The sequence below is a fragment of the Oncorhynchus keta genome, unplaced genomic scaffold (assembly GCF_023373465.1).
Source record: "Oncorhynchus keta strain PuntledgeMale-10-30-2019 unplaced genomic scaffold, Oket_V2 Un_contig_349_pilon_pilon, whole genome shotgun sequence".
Taxonomy (NCBI): domain Eukaryota; kingdom Metazoa; phylum Chordata; class Actinopteri; order Salmoniformes; family Salmonidae; genus Oncorhynchus; species Oncorhynchus keta.
Genome location: NW_026287285.1, coordinates 261,365 through 278,007, shown reverse-complemented (window position 1 = coordinate 278,007; position 16,643 = coordinate 261,365). Strand labels below are relative to the sequence as shown.

At 42.3% G+C, this 16,643-nt stretch overlaps 1 protein-coding gene across 1 annotated transcript; it reads right to left on the bottom strand.

Annotated features, from left to right (window-relative positions):
* Positions 1–87: 87 nt before the first annotated feature.
* Positions 88–9,879, bottom strand: LOC127924011 (zinc finger protein 436-like). The gene is made up of 2 exons (XM_052508354.1): positions 9,071–9,879; positions 88–4,600 (listed from the first exon to the last, which is right to left on the bottom strand). The coding sequence occupies exons 1-2, from the start codon at positions 9,630–9,632 to the stop codon at positions 3,984–3,986; spliced, it is 1,179 nt and encodes a 392-aa protein (XP_052364314.1). The 5' UTR covers positions 9,633–9,879; the 3' UTR covers positions 88–3,983.
* Positions 9,880–16,643: the final 6,764 nt, after the last annotated feature.

Below are 16,643 nucleotides of genomic sequence, written 5' to 3'. Positions count from 1 at the left end.
ACAGCCAAAACCAAATTCGCACTCGTTTCTAATTCATTAATGAGGTGTAAGTTCATTAATTATGTATGAAGTAGATCGAGACCAGTCTTAAAAGTCAGGTAAGAGCGTTTAATTCCAGAGAGTACTAAATGCATACACACATTTCCACAGGTTATAAACTGAAAATGACGTCAGCGTTTTCCAAACGTTCTATTTCACAAGCAGAGGGGCCCCCTAGCTCTTGAGCCTTTGCGTTATCAGCACGAAGTCAAGGCCAGTCAGTATAAATCAACATTCTCGACAATCTGGAGATGGCCCGTTCCCACCACCTGGAGATTTGTACAACTGAATGAACTAAGGAACAGACCTTCATTGTTACTAAACTCCTGACTACATTATATACAATTGGGAAAGGGAGCAAGAGAGAAAATTCACATGTACAGTACATTATAGCATTTGGACTAGTCAGTTCTGATTGGAATGTATACATAATTAGTCATTTCAACCATAATTTCCTCTATCACTATGGAACCATAGAGATGTGTTATTGACTGTGACTATGGAACCCTAGAGATGTGTTATTGACTGTGACTATGGAACCCTAGAGATGTGTTATTGACTGTGACTATGGAACCCTAGAGATGTGTTATTGACTGTGACTATGGAACCCTAGAGATGTGTCATTGACTGTGACTATGGAACCCTAGAGATGTGTTATTGACTGTGACTATGGAACCCTAGAGATGTGTTATTGACTGTGACTATGGAACCCTAGAGATGTGTTATTGACTGTGACTATGGAACCCTAGAGATGTGTTATTGACTGTGACTATGGAACCCTAGAGATGTGTTATTGACTGTGACTATGGAACCCTAGAGATGTGTTATTGACTGTGACTATGGAACCCTAGAGATGTGTTATTGACTGTGACTATGGACCAGCATGGAACCCTAGAGATGTGTTATTGACTGTGACTATGGAACCCTAGAGATGTGTTATTGACTGTGACTATGGAACCCTAGAGATGTGTTATTGACTGTGACCATGGAACCCTAGAGATGTGTTATTGACTGTGACTATGGACCAGCATGGAACCCTAGAGATGTGTTATTGACTGTGACTATGGAACCCTAGAGATGTGTTATTGACTGTGACTATGGAACCCTAGAGATGTGTTATTGACTGTGACTATGGACCAGCATGGAACCCTAGAGATGTGTTATTGACTGTGACTATGGAACCCTAGAGATGTGTTATTGACTGTGACTATGGAACCCTAGAGATGTGTTATTGACTGTGACTATGGACCAGCATGGAACCCTAGAGATGTGTTATTGACTGTGACTATGGAACCCTAGAGATGTGTTATTGACTGTGACTATGGAACCCTAGAGATGTGTTATTGACTGTGACTATGGAACCCTAGAGATGTGTTATTGACTGTGACTATGGAACCCTAGAGATGTGTTATTGACTGTGACTATGGAACCCTAGAGATGTGTTATTGACTGTGACTATGGAACCATAGAGATGTGTTATTGACTGTGACTATGGAACCATAGAGATGTGTTATTGACTGTGACTATGGAACCCTAGAGATGTGTTATTGACTGTGACTATAGACCAGCGTGGAACCCTAGAGATGTGTTATTGACTGTGACTATGGAACCCTAGAGATGTGTTATTGACTGTGACTATGGAACCCTAGAGATGTGTTATTGACTGTGACTATGGAACCCTAGAGATGTGTTATTGACTGTGACCATGGAACCCTAGAGATGTGTTATTGACTGTGACTATGGAACCCTAGAGATGTGTTATTGACTGTGACTATGGAACCCTAGAGATGTGTTATTGACTGTGACTATGGACCAGCATGGAACCCTAGAGATGTGTTATTGACTGTGACTATGGAACCATAGAGATGTGTTATTGACTGTGACTATGGAACCCTAGAGATGTGTTATTGACTGTGACTATGGAACCCTAGAGATGTGTTATTGACTGTGACTATGGAACCCTAGAGATGTGTTATTGACTGTGACTATGGAACCCTAGAGATGTGTTATTGACTGTGACTATGGAACCCTAGAGATGTGTTATTGACTGTGACTATGGAACCCTAGAGATGTGTTATTGACTGTGACTATGGAACCCTAGAGATGTGTTATTGACTGTGACTATGGAACCCTAGAGATGTGTTATTGACTGTGACTATGGAACCCTAGAGATGTGTTATTGACTGTGACTATGGACCAGCATGGAATCCTAGATACAGTTGAGGTCGTAAGTTTTTCAACCACTCCACACATTTATTGTTAACAAACTATAGTTTTGGCAAGTCAGTTAGGACATCTACTTTGTGCATGACACAAGTAATTTTTCCAATAATTGTTTACAGACAGATTATTTCACTTATAATTCACTGTATCACAATTCCAGTGGGTCAGAAGTTTACATCCACTAAGTTGACTTTGCCTTTAAACAGCTTGGAAAATTCCAGAAAATGATGTCATGGCTTTAGAAGCTTCTGATAGGCTAATTGACATCATTTTTGTGGATGTATTTCAAGGCCTACCTTCAAACTCAGTGCCTCTTTGCTTGACATCATGAGAAAATCAAAATAAATCAGCCAAGACCTTAGAAAAACAATTGTAGACCTCCACAAGTCTGGTTCATCCGTGGGAGCAATTTCTAAACGCCTGAAGGTACCACGTTCTGTACAAACAACAGTATGCAAGTATAAACACCATGGGACCATGCAGCCGTCATACCGCTCAGGAAGGAGACGCGTTCTGTCTCCTAGAGATGAACGTACTATGGTGCGAAAAGTGCAAATCAATCCCAGAACAACAGCAAAGGACCTTGTGAAGATGCTGGAGGAAACAGGTACAAAAGTATCTATATCCACAGTAAAACAAGTTCTATATTTACATTTAAGTCATTTAGCAGACGCTCGACATAACCTGAAAGGCCGCTCAGCAAGGAAGAAGCCACTGCTCCAAAACTGCCATAAAAAAAGCCAGACTACGGTTTGCAACTGCACATGGGGACAAAGATCGTACTTTTTGGAGAAATGTCCTCTGGTCTGATGAAACAAAAATAGAACTGTTTGGCCATAATGACCATCATTATTTTTGGAGGAAAAACGGGGAGGCTTGCAAGCTGAAGAACACCATCCCAACTGTGAAGCACGGGGGTGACAGCATCATGTTGTGTGGGTACTTTGCTGCAGGAGGGACTGTTGCACTTCACTAAATAAATGGCATCAGGAGGAAGGAAAATGATATGGACATATTGAAACAGCATCTCATGACATCAGTCAGGAAGTTAAAGCTTGGTTGCAAACGGGTCTTCCAAATGGACAATGGTCCCAAGCACACTTCCAAAGTTGTGGCAAAATTACTTAACTGGACAACAAAGTCAAGGTATTGGAGTGGCCATTACAAAGCCCTGACCTCAATCCTATAGAAAATGTGTGGGCAGAACTGAAAAAGAGTGTGCGAGCAAGGAGGCCTACAAACCTGACTCAGTTACACCAGCTCTGTCAGGAGGAATGGGCCAAAATTCACCCAACTTATTGTGGGAAGCTTGTGGAAGGCTACCCAAAATGTTTGACCCAAATTAAACCATTTAAAGGCAATGCTACCAAATACTAATTGAGTGTATGTGAACTTCTGACCCACTGGGAATGTGATGAAAGTAATTAAAGCTGAAATAAATTATTCTCTCTACTATTATTCTGACATTTCACATTCTTAATATAAAGTGGTGATCCTAACTGACCTAAGACAGGGCATTTTTACAAGGATTTAATGTCAGGAATTGTGAAAAACTGAGTTTAAATATATTTGGCTAAGGTGTATGTTAGTAAGGTTTCATATCAACAATTTGATTTATATTTTTGAGTTAGGTTTCATGTAAAAAAAATGATTTTATGTGAGTAAGGTTTCATAAAAACAATATGACTTCAAGTTGCATAAACAAAAACACAAATGATCAGTCAGAAACACAAGTCAGAACACAGCCTCTCTATTCTCTCATGGGATTTCAGGTCCTCTGACTGAGAAAATGTCTTTCCACATTGAGAACAGTGGAAAGGCTTCTCTCCTGAATGTGTTCTTTCATGTGATTTCAGGTGCTTTAACAGGTTAAAACTCTTCCCACATTGGGAGCAGTGGTAAGACTTCTTTCCAGAGTGTATTCTGTTATGTATTTTCAGGCTCCCTAACTGGGTGAAACTCTTGCCACACTGAGAACATTGGTAAGGTTTTTCTCCTGTGTGTATTCTCTCATGCCTTTTCATGTTAACTAACAAGGTAAAACTCTTTCCACATTGGGAACATTGGTAAGGTTTTTCTCCTGTGTGTATTCTCTCATGCCTTTTCATGTTAACTAACACGGTAAAACTCTTTCCACATTGGGAACATTGGTAAGGCTTTTCTCCCGTGTGTGTTCTCTCATGCTCTTTAAGGTTCCGTAACTTCATAAAACTCTTTCCACAATGGGAACAGTGGTGTCGTCTTGCTGGTTTGGGAGTCTCTGGTTCTGGTTTCCCTGAAGGACTCTTCCCGCTATCGGAGAATCTCTTCCTACTGGAGTGAGAATCTGGTCTCTTTCCTGCCAAAGACATATTATTGTGTTAAACAAAGACCTGAATGAAACCTGAAACACGATACAACTTTATTTCTATTAGGGTTGCAAAAACCCAGGTAGCTTTTCACAAAAATCCCAAGTTTTCCAGATATCCAGGTTGGAGGTAGAGGTCTTCACGGGTCCAAAAAGTTGGACCTGTTCCGAAAGGGACCTGGGGTTCTACCACCCGGATCCAAAAGGGACCTGTGGTTCTACCACCCGGATCCAAAAGGGACCTGGGGTTCTACCACCCGGATCCAAAAGGGACCTGTGGTTCTACCACCCAGATCCTAAAGTGACCTGGGGTTCTACCACCCAGATCCTAAAGGGACCTGGGGTTCTACCACCCAGATCCTGAAGGGACCTGGGGTTCTACCACCCAGATCCTGAAGGGACCTGGGGTTCTACCACCCAGATCCTGAAGGGACCTGGGGTTCTACCACCCAGATCCGAAGGGACCTGGGGTTCTACCACCCGGATCCGAAAGGGACCTGGGGTTCTACCACCCGGATCCGAAAGGGACCTGGGGTTCTACCACCCGGATCCGAAAGGGACCTGGGGTTCTACCACCCGGATCCTAAAGGGACCTGGGGTTCTACCACCCGGATCCGAACGGGACCTGGGGTTCTACCACCCGGATCCGAGAGGGACCTGGGGTTCTACCACCCGGATCCGAACGGGACCTGGGGTTCTACCACCCGGATCCGAGCGGGACCTGGGGTTCTACCACCCGGATCCGAACGGGACCTGGGGTTCTACCACCCGGATCCGAACGGGACCTGGGGTTCTACCACCCGGATCCGAAAGGGACCTCGAGTTCTACCACCCGGATCCGAAAGGGACCTGGAGTTCTACCACCCGGATCCGAACTAACAAAAAGCAGCAGGAAAGTTGTATTTTTTTTTTAATTACTTTATTATCTGAAGCTGACAAAGTAGGAGAAGAGCGGGAGAGGGGCCGTACTATGAAAGCCCGGGTTACAGTAGACTAATAGCTACCATTACTAGGTTACTTATCAAATAATATTACGTAGTACGGACTAAAAACCCGGGAGAAACTAGATAAGCTACATAGCTAAGGTTAGCTAGCTACTCTAATTCAGGCCGGGAGTGCATACGCTTTCCGATCCTACAGTTACAAACAACAACAACTCCATTCAGACTATTAGGTAGCAGTCTACCTGTTGGCTCTTGGTCGTTGCAGACTATCCTTCTACTTGACCTTTTATTCCGTCATTTTAATTCCATCTTCTATTGATTAGATATCTGCTAACTTTTGCCACACAGAGAGGATCTGTATCCTAGCGCTGCTTTGATGACTTGTGGTTGGACAACAACAAGCTTCATGTGCAACGATCTGTACGGGCCCTTCTCTCTCTACTGCAGAAGTCACGTTCAGGTCTGTACGGGCCCTTCTCTCTCTACTGCAGAAGTCACGTTCAGGTCTGTACGGGCCCTTCTCTCTCTACTGCAGAAGTCACGTTCAGGTCTGTACGGGCCCTTCTCTCTCTACTGCAGAAGTCACGTTCAGGTCTGTACGGGCCCTTCTCTCTCTACTGCAGAAGTCACGTTCAGGTCTGTATGGGCCCTTCTCTCTCTACTGCAGAAGTCACGTTCAGGTCTGTATGGGCCCTTCTCTCTCTACTGCAGAAGTCACGTTCAGGTCTGTACGGGCCCTTCTCTCTCTACTGCAGAAGTCACGTTCAGGTCTGTACGGGCCCTTCTCTCTACTGCAGAAGTCACGTTCAGATCTGTACGGGCCCTTCTCTCTCTACTGCAGAAGTCACGTTCAGGTCTGTACGGGCCCTTCTCTCTCTACTGCAGAAGTCACGTTCAGATCTGTATGGGCCCTTCTCTCTCTACTGCAGAAGTCACGTTCAGGTCTGTACGGGCCCTTCTCTCTCTACTGCAGAAGTCACGTTCAGGTCTGTACGGGCCCTTCTCTCTCTACTGCAGAAGTCACGTTCAGGTCTGTACGGGCCCTTCTCTCTCTACTGCAGAAGTCACGTTCAGGTCTGTACGGGCCCTTCTCTCTCTACTGCAGAAGTCACGTTCAGATCTGTACGGGCCCTTCTCTCTCTACTGCAGAAGTCACGTTCAGATCTGTACGGGCCCTTCTCTCTCTACTGCAGAAGTCACGTTCAGGTCTGTACGGGCCCTTCTCTCTCTACTGCAGAAGTCACGTTCAGGTCTGTACGGGCCCTTCTCTCTCTACTGCAGAAGTCACGTTCAGGTCTGTACGGGCCCTTCTCTCTCTACTGCAGAAGTCACGTTCAGGTCTGTATGGGCCCTTCTCTCTCTACTGCAGAAGTCACGTTCAGGTCTGTATGGGCCCTTCTCTCTCTACTGCAGAAGTCACGTTCAGGTCTGTATGGGCCCTTCTCTCTCTACTGCAGAAGTCACGTTCAGGTCTGTACGGGCCCTTCTCTCTCTACTGCAGAAGTCACGTTCAGATCTGTACGGGCCCTTCTCTCTCTACTGCAGAAGTCACGTTCAGATCTGTATGGGCCCTTCTCTCTCTACTGCAGAAGTCACGTTCAGATCTGTACGGGCCCTTCTCTCTCTACTGCAGAAGTCACGTTCGATCCAACCCAAAACATTATCTAGAATACCAGGACACCCGAGACCCGAATCCTTTTAGATCCAACCCAAAACATTATCTAGAATACCAGGACACCCGAGACCCGAATCCTTTTAGATCCAACCCAAAACATTATCTAGAATACCAGGATTGTGTATTTGGGAACAGTTGGAGCTGCAGAGACCTCTGATTCCAGGAATCTTTCAACTGGGTTTGCTTTCATGGATTGTCATGTTTACAGGCTGAGCAGAGCTCTATAATACTAGATAATGTCATGTTTATAGGCTGAGCAGAGCTCTATAATACTAGATAATGTCATCTTTAGATAATGTCATGTTTATAGGCTGAGCAGAGCTCTATAATACTAGATAATGTCATGTTTATAGGCTGAGCAGAGCTCTATAATACTAGATAATTTCATGTTTATAGGCTGAGCAGAGCTCTATAATACTAGATAATGTCATGTTTATAGGCTGAGCAGAGCTCTATAATACTAGATAATTTCATGTTTACAGGCTGAGCAGAGCTCTATAATACTAGATAATGTCATGTTTACAGGCTGAGCAGAGCTCTATAATACTAGATAATGTCATGTTTATAGGCTGAGCAGAGCTCATCTGGAAGTAACAGGAGACAGACATTATGAGTCAGCAAACTATTGACCACATCACTAAAGCCCATTCATGCCTCCATGTTGGTAAGGTAATGGTTCTCTAAGTGTTTACCACATCACTAAAGCCCATTCATGTCTCCATGTTGGTAAGGTAATGGTTCTCTAAGTGTTTACCACATCACTAAAGCCCATTCATGTCTCCATGTTGGTAAGGTAATGGTTCTCTAAGTGTTTACCACATCACTAGAGCCCATTCATGTCTCCATGTTGGTAAGGTAATGGTTCTCTAAGTGTTTACCACATCACTAAAGCCCATTCATGTCTCCATGTTGGTAAGGTAATGGTTCTCTAAGTGTTTACCACATCACTAAAGCCCAACATCTCCATGTTGGTAAGGTAATGGTTCTCTAAGTGTTGACCACATCACTAAAGCCCATTCATGTCTCCATGTTGGTAAGGTAATGGTTCTCTAAGTGTTTACCACATCACTAAAGCCCATTCATGTCTCCATGTTGGTAAGGTAATGGTTCTCTAAGTGTTTACCACATAATTAAAGCCCATTCATGTCTCCATGTTGGTAAGGTAATGGTTCTCTAAGTGTTTACCACATCACTAAAGCCCAACATCTCCATGTTGGTAAGGTAATGGGTCTCTAAGTGTTGACCACACCACTAAAGCCCAACATCTCCATGTTGGTAAGGTAATGGGTCTCTAAGTGTTGACCACATCACTAAAGCCCAACATCTCCATGTTGGTAAGGTAATGGTTCTCTAAGTGTTGACCACATCACTGAAGCCCATTCATGTCTCCATGTTGGTAAGGTAATGGTTCTCTAAGTGTTTACCACATCACTAAAGCCCATTCATACCTCCATGTTGATAAGGTAATGGGTCTCTTAAGTTTTTCCCAATCTAATCTTTTTTGTCATTTCGGTAATGTCAAGGTCAAGTGTCGTAAAGGGGGTGTTTGAGAATAAGATCCTCATTCTGAATGCATAAGTGAAAAATGTTAACAAACTTGTGCTCATCTCAGGGCTCCTTCACTAGATGATGCATCATGGGTGAATAAAACTGAATAAAAACAAATATTGGAGTTTTTACAGCAACTTGAACAAGTGTTACGGTAATGAGAAATATGTCCACAATATGTCCACTTACACGTTTTTATACAAATATTAGTAACTTTTACATTTCAATACCTCATCTTCAAACAATCTTCAAGGACTGAAGAGTTTGTGCCCCCGTTTTTAAGACACTACTTACTGGTGTTACTCAGATCTCCCGTCTCCTCTTCCTCCTCTTTCAACGTGACAGTAATCTGCCCCTCCTCTTCTTCCTCTTTCAACGTGACAGTAATCTGCCCCTCCTCTTCTTCCTCTTTCAACGTGACAGTAATCTGCCCCTCCTCTTCTTCCTCTTTCAACGTGACAGTAATCTGCCCCTCCTCTTCTTCCTCTTTCAACGTGACAGTAATCTGCCCCTCCTCTTCTTCCTCTTTCAACGTGACAGTAATCTCCCCCTCCATCTTCACTCCAAAAACTTCTTCCTCCTCTTGTTTAACAGTAACATCCTCCTCCTCTTTCACTCTGAAAGCTTCTTTCTCTTCTTTCACTGTAACAGCCTCCTCCTCTTTCACAGTAACAGTCTCCTCTTCTTTCACTGTAACTTCCTCCTCCTCTTTCACTCTGAAAGCTTCATTCGCTTCTTCTTTCACAGTAACAGACTCATCCTCTACTTCTTGTTTAACTGTGTCAGCCTCTTCTTCTTTCTCCGTCCAGCAGACCTCCTCTTCTTCAGCAGGAGTGGAGTAGCTAAGTGAACTCATGGTCGGGGATGTTAACTAGCTAGCTACTTAGCATTAGCGATTAGCCTCGTGCAAAGCTAACTTAGCAAGCCAGCTACCTGACAAACAACGTAAATATTAACGTTACATTAAATGGGCCAACAAATAGACACGGCAGAAGTATGTTTAAAACACAGTGACTGTTTTCGATAATGTTGGCTACGGAGGTGGCCGACTAACTGTTGTTACTGTTGATGAAGTGTCCCGTCCACTACATTAGACGTCACACGAGAAGTATCGCCTGAAATCTGCACATCTGCCATCTGCTGACTGGAGTGGGTAACGCAGTTGTATTTATTATTATTTTTATTATTTTTTTTGGGGGGGGGACATTTGTTTCATAGAAGTGTGTTCATGAATTAGTACGGATTTTGTAAAGAGGGAATTTAAATACTATAAGACACAACAGTAGTAGGTCTGATTACCAACAATGACGAGACATCAACAAAGCTGGGACCGAGAGACTGAAAAACAGCTTCTATCTCAAGGCCATCATACTGTTTTTTGTCTATCACTGAGCTGGTTACCACCCGGTTACTCAACCCTGCACCTCAGAGGCTGCCGGCCTATGTACATAGACATGGAATCACTGGTCACTTGAATAATGTTTACATACTGTTTTACTCACTTCATATGCATATGCTGTATTCTACTGTATTTTAGTCAATGCCACATTGCTCATCTTAATATTTATATATTTCTAAATTCCATTATTTTACTTTTAGATGTGTGTGTATTGTTGTGAATCGTTAGATACTACTGCACTGTTGGAGCTAGGAACACCAGCATATCGCTACACCCGCAATGATATCTGCTAAATATGTGTATGTGGCCAATACAATTGGATTTTATTTTAAAGAGCATCTATATGAGCATTTAAGCCCTAGTTCATGCAGCGCTCTATCGCCGCACAAAACAAACAAAAATATGTAACTTTCTCTTAGGAAAGATTAGCGATAGAGTGGCCTTTCGGCTCAAACTGAATTATTCCACTGTTCTGTCGTTAGCAACATACTTCAGTCTGAGACTGACATCATTGAAGTCGATTGTTGTGACGTCTAAATGAGGGGCGTTGCAGATAACAAAGTAATCAACGATTGGCTCATCCTCAACCAATCAGAGTAGCAGCGTCAGACGAACCGTCACTCCAAAACTAGCGGACCAATGGAGACTCATTGTCTACGCCTCCCTCTAAACCTGATTAAACTAAACTTGGGTAAATGATGCGTCTTGGCCAGAGAGATCTGGCATATACAAAATGACACCGATTGGCCAGATGGTGGCGCTATACTCGCTTTACTCTGTCATGAAATTCGGTACAAAGGTCCCTCTCCTCCACCAGTAACCACAGCCACAAAGTCAGAAGGCCCGCCTCCTCGACCAATCAGACGGGGGAGTGTGTACGCTGACCAGATTCATAAGTGCCATGGGATCTTTAGTGACCACAGAGTTGAGACACCAGTTTAAAGTCCCATCTTCTTCCATTTTGTTGAGGAACATTCCATTGTTAGTTAGTAATTCAACATAATTCAAGTGAAATTAGTGTTGTAAATATGTATGGCATTAATTACAGTGATCTGTCTTTGCAATTACAATCTTCTTGTTAATTTCAGCCTCATATTTCTCTTTGGCTTTTGTTTGTCTGTCTTTCCTCTTGGTGGCATTCATACGTCTTTGTGTCAACAACTTGAAATGGAACTCCATTTAAATAGAAGCCTTTTCCTCTCCCAACTGTTGTTTTCCTGTTAAAGGCTGGACATCTGGTGAAGGTCAACAACATGATATATTACTATTAGAATGAAAGGCTGGACATCTGGTGAAGGTCAACAACATGATATATTACTATTAGAATGAAAGGCTGGGCATCTGGTGAAGGTCAACAACATGATATATTACTATTAGAATGAAAGGCTGGGCATCTGGTGAAGGTCAACAACATATATATTAGAATGAAAGGCTGGGCATCTAGAATGAAATTACTATTAGAATGAAAGCATCTGGTGAAGGTCAACAACATGATATATTACTATTAGAATGAAAGGCTGGGCATCTGGTGAAGGTCAACAACATGATATATTACTATTAGAATGAAAGGCTGGGCATCTGGTGAAGGTCAACAACATGATATATTACTATTAGAATGAAAGGCTGGACATCTGGTGAAGGTCAACAACATGATATATTACTATTAGAATGAAAGGCTGGGCATCTGGTGAAGGTCAACAACATGATATATTACTATTAGAATGAAAGGCTGGGCATCTGGTGAAGGTCAACAACATGATATATTACTATTAGAATGAAAGGCTGGACATCTGGTGAAGGTCAACAACATGATATATTACTATTAGAATGAAAGGCTGGGCATCTGGTGAAGGTCAACAACATGATATATTACTATTAGAATGAAAGGCTGGACATCTGGTGAAGGTCAACAACATGATATATTACTATTAGAATGAAAGGCTGGGCATCAGGTGAAGGTCAACGACATGATCTATTACTATTAGAATGAAAGGCATCTGGTGAAGGTCAACAACATGATATATTACTATTAGAATGAAAGGCTGGACATCTGGTGAAGGTCAACAACATGATATATTACTATTAGAATGAAAGGCTGGGCATCTGGTGAAGGTCAACAACATGATATATTACTATTAGAATGAAAGGCTGGACATCTGGTGAAGGTCAACAACATGATATATTACTATTAGAATGAAAGGCATCTGGTGAAGGTCAACAACATGATATATTACTATTAGATTGAAAGGCTGGACATCTGGTGAAGGTCAACAACATGATATATTACTATTAGAATGAAAGGCTGGGCATCTGGTGAAGGTCAACAACATGATATATTACTATTAGAATGAAAGGCTGGGCATCTGGTGAAGGTCAACAACATGATATATTACTATTAGAATGAAAGGCTGGGCATCTGGTGAAGGTCAACAACATGATATATTACTATTAGAATGAAAGGCTGGGCATCTGGTGAAGGTCAACAACATGATATATTACTATTAGAATGAAAGGCTGGGCATCTGGTGAAGGTCAACAACATGATATATTACTATTAGAATGAAAGGCTGGGCATCTGGTGAAGGTCAACAACACGATATATTACTATTAGAATGAAAGGCTGGGCATCTGGTGAAGGTCAACAACACGATATATTACTATTAGAATGAAAGGCTGGACATCTGGTGAAGGTCAACAACATGATATATTACTATTAGAATGAAAGGCTGGGCATCTGGTGAAGGTCAACAACATGATATATTACTATTAGAATGAAAGGCTGGGCATCTGGTGAAGGTCAACAACATGATATATTACTATTAGAATGAAAGGCTGGGCATCTGGTGAAGGTCAACAACATGATATATTACTATTAGAATGAAAGGCTGGACATCTGGTGAAAGTCAACAACATGATATATTACTATTAGAATGAAAGGCTGGACATCTGGTGAAGGTCAACAACATGATATATTACTATTAGAATGAAAGGCTGGGCATCTGGTGAAGGTCAACAACATGATATATTACTATTAGAATGAAAGGCATCTGGTGAAGGTCAACAACATGATATATTACTATTAGAATGAAAGGCTTGTATGGAAACTAACAGCGTTTCTCTGTCCAATAGAATAACTCCTCTGTCCAATAGAATAACTCCTCTGTCCAATAGAATAACTCCTCTGTCCAATAGAATAACTCATCTGTCCAATAGAATAACTCCTCTGTCCAATAGAATAACTCCTCCTGTTATTATGTAAAAACCTGTTTTTCGCTTTGTCATTATGGGGTATTGTGTGTTGATTGATGAGCATTTTTATATATTTCTAATCCATTTTAGAATAAGGCTGTAACGTCACAAAATGTGGACAAGGCAAGGTGTCTGAATGATTTCCGAATGTCATTTAAAAAAAATGTGTTTCATGCAGATCGGAATACACTCCCTCATCTGATTGGTCAAGTAGGCGGACCTTCTGACTTTGTGACTGTGGTAAACTTTGGAATTTTGGGGAAAACACCGAAAACGCTACTCTTCTGGCACCGAATGATGTGGCATCTATGGCCAAAAGTCTCTAAACAAAATATTTTCCAGACTTGTACCTAAAATAAAATGGCTGCTATTTGACCAATAACCCTGCAGGTGGGCGTGGTCTGGCACATAAATCAGTCAAGGATATTCGTATTGTAACAACATTTGGTACACATGTTGCAAACACGGTCAAGACTCAATATATGCAAGAACATTCATATCTACCACATGGTGGTGATCTGTTTGACTCAGAGTATCTACCACACAGTAGGTGATCTGTTTGACTCAGAGTATCTACCACATGGTGGTGATCTGTTTGACTCAGAGTATCTACCACACGGTGGTGATCTGTTTGACTCAGAGTATCTACCACACGGTGGTGATCTGTTTGACTCAGAGTATCTACCACATGGTGGTGATCTGTTTGACTCAGAGTATCTACCACACGGTGGTGATCTGTTTGACTCAGAGTATCTACCACACAGTGGTGATCTGTTTGACTCAGAGTATCTACCACATGGTGGTGATCTGTTTGACTCAGAGTATCTACCACACGGTAGGTGATCTGTTTGACTCAGAGTATCTACCACACAGTAGGTGATCTGTTTGACTCAGAGTATCTACCACATGGTGGTGATCTGTTTGACTCAGAGTATCTACCACACGGTGGTGATCTGTTTGACTCAGAGTATCTACCACACGGTGGTGATCTGTTTGACTCAGAGTATCTACCACATGGTGGTGATCTGTTTGACTCAGAGTATCTACCACACGGTGGTGATCTGTTTGACTCAGAGTATCTACCACACGGTGGTGATCTGTTTGACTCAGAGTATCTACCACATGGTGGTGATCTGTTTGACTCAGAGTATCTACCACACGGTGGTGATCTGTTTGACTCAGAGTATCTACCACACAGTAGGTGATCTGTTTGACTCAGAGTATCTACCACATGGTGGTGATCTGTTTGACTCAGAGTATCTACCACACGGTGGTGATCTGTTTGACTCAGAGTATCTACCACACCGTGGTGATCTGTTTGACTCAGAGTGGTGAAATTTGGCACACATGCTCAGGGACATGAGTCGAGCTAACTCAAATTATATCTCAAGACACCACTGGGCTAATTTTGACGAAACTTGGGTGAAGGATGTGTTTTTGCCATAGATCCGGCATTTGCTAAATTACACTGATTGGCCCAAAGGGGGCGCTGCATCATTCGTGGGGGTCAACATGTTTGCTTTGCCTTTTTTTTCTATTCAATTCAACTCTCCTTAAAGTTAAAGATAATATTAAAATGAACAGACCAGGTCTATTCTTAATATGTTGTAGATATGTGGTAGTAGAGTAGAGGCCTGAGGACACATAATGTGTTGTAGATATGTGGTATGTCATAAGGTGAATGCACCAATTTGTAAGTCGCTCTGGATAAGAGCGTCTGTTTGACTTAAATGTAATGTAATGTAATGTAGTAGAGTAGAGGCCTGAGGATACATAATGTGTTGTAGATATGTGTAGTAGAGTAGAGGCCTGAGGACTGTTTGAGATATGTGGTAGTAGAGTAGGGGCCTGAGGACACACAATATGTTGTAGATATGTGGTAGTAGAGTAGGGGCCTGAGGGAACACACTTAATGTGTTGTGAAATCTGTTATGAAGGTTTTGTAAGGTTTTAAAAATGTTTAAATGCCTTAGTTTAGCTGGACCCCAGGAAGAGTAGGGGCCTGAGGACACACTTAATGTGTTGTAGATATGTGGTAGTGAGTAGAGTATCTACACACAATGTGGTGATATGTGGTTGACTAGAGGCCTGAGGACACACACTTAATGTGTTGTAGATATGTGGTAGTAGAGTAGAGGCTGAGGACACACAATGTGTGGTAGATCTGTTTGACTAGAGTATCTACACACAATGTGTGGTGATCTGTTTGACTCAGAGGCCTATCACACACTTAATGTGTTGTAGATATGTGGTAGTAGAGTAGAGGCTGAGGACACACAATGTGTTGTAGACTAGTGGTAGTATCTGAGGGAACACACAATGTGTGGTAGATCTGTTTGACTAGAGTAGGGGCTGAGGACACACACTTAATGTGTTGTGATCTGTTAGTAGAGTAGGGGCTGAGGGAACACACTTAATGTGTTGTAGATATGTGGTAGTAGAGTAGAGGCCTGAGCACACACTTAATGTGTTGTAGATATGTGGTAGTAGAGTAGAGGCCTGAGGACACACAATGTGTTGTAGATATGTGGTAGTAGAGTAGAGGCCTGAGGACACACAATATGTTGTAGATATGTGGTAGTAGAGTATCTGAGGACACAATGTGTTGTAGATATGTGGTAGTAGAGTAGGGGCCTGAGGACACACACTTAATGTGTTGTGAAATCTGTTTTTGAAGGTTTTGAATGTTTTAAAAATGTTTGCTGCCTTAGTTTATTGGCCCCAGGAAGAGTAGGGGCCTGGGAACACACTTAATGTGTTGTAGATATGTGGTAGTAGAGGGGGCCAGGAACACACTTAATGTGTTGTAGATATGTGGTAGTTGGGGCCTGAGGGAACACACTTAATATGTTGTAGGTATGTGGTAGTAGAGTAGGGGCCTGAGGGAACACAAATGTGTTGTAGATATGTGGTAGTAGAGTAGAGGCCTGAGGCAACACTAATATGTTGTAGATATGTGGTAGTAGATAGAGGCCTGAGGACACACAATGTGTTGTAGATATGTGGTAGTAGAGTAGGGGCCTGAGGAACACACTTAATGTGTTGTAGATATGTGGTAGTAGAGTAGAGGCCTGAGGGAACACTTAATATGTTGTAGATATGTGGTAGTAGAGTAGAGGCCTGAGGACACACAATGTGTTGTAGATATGTGGTAGTAGTAGATGAGGAACACACTTAATGTGTTGTAGATATGTGGTAGTAGAGTAGAGGCCTGAGGAC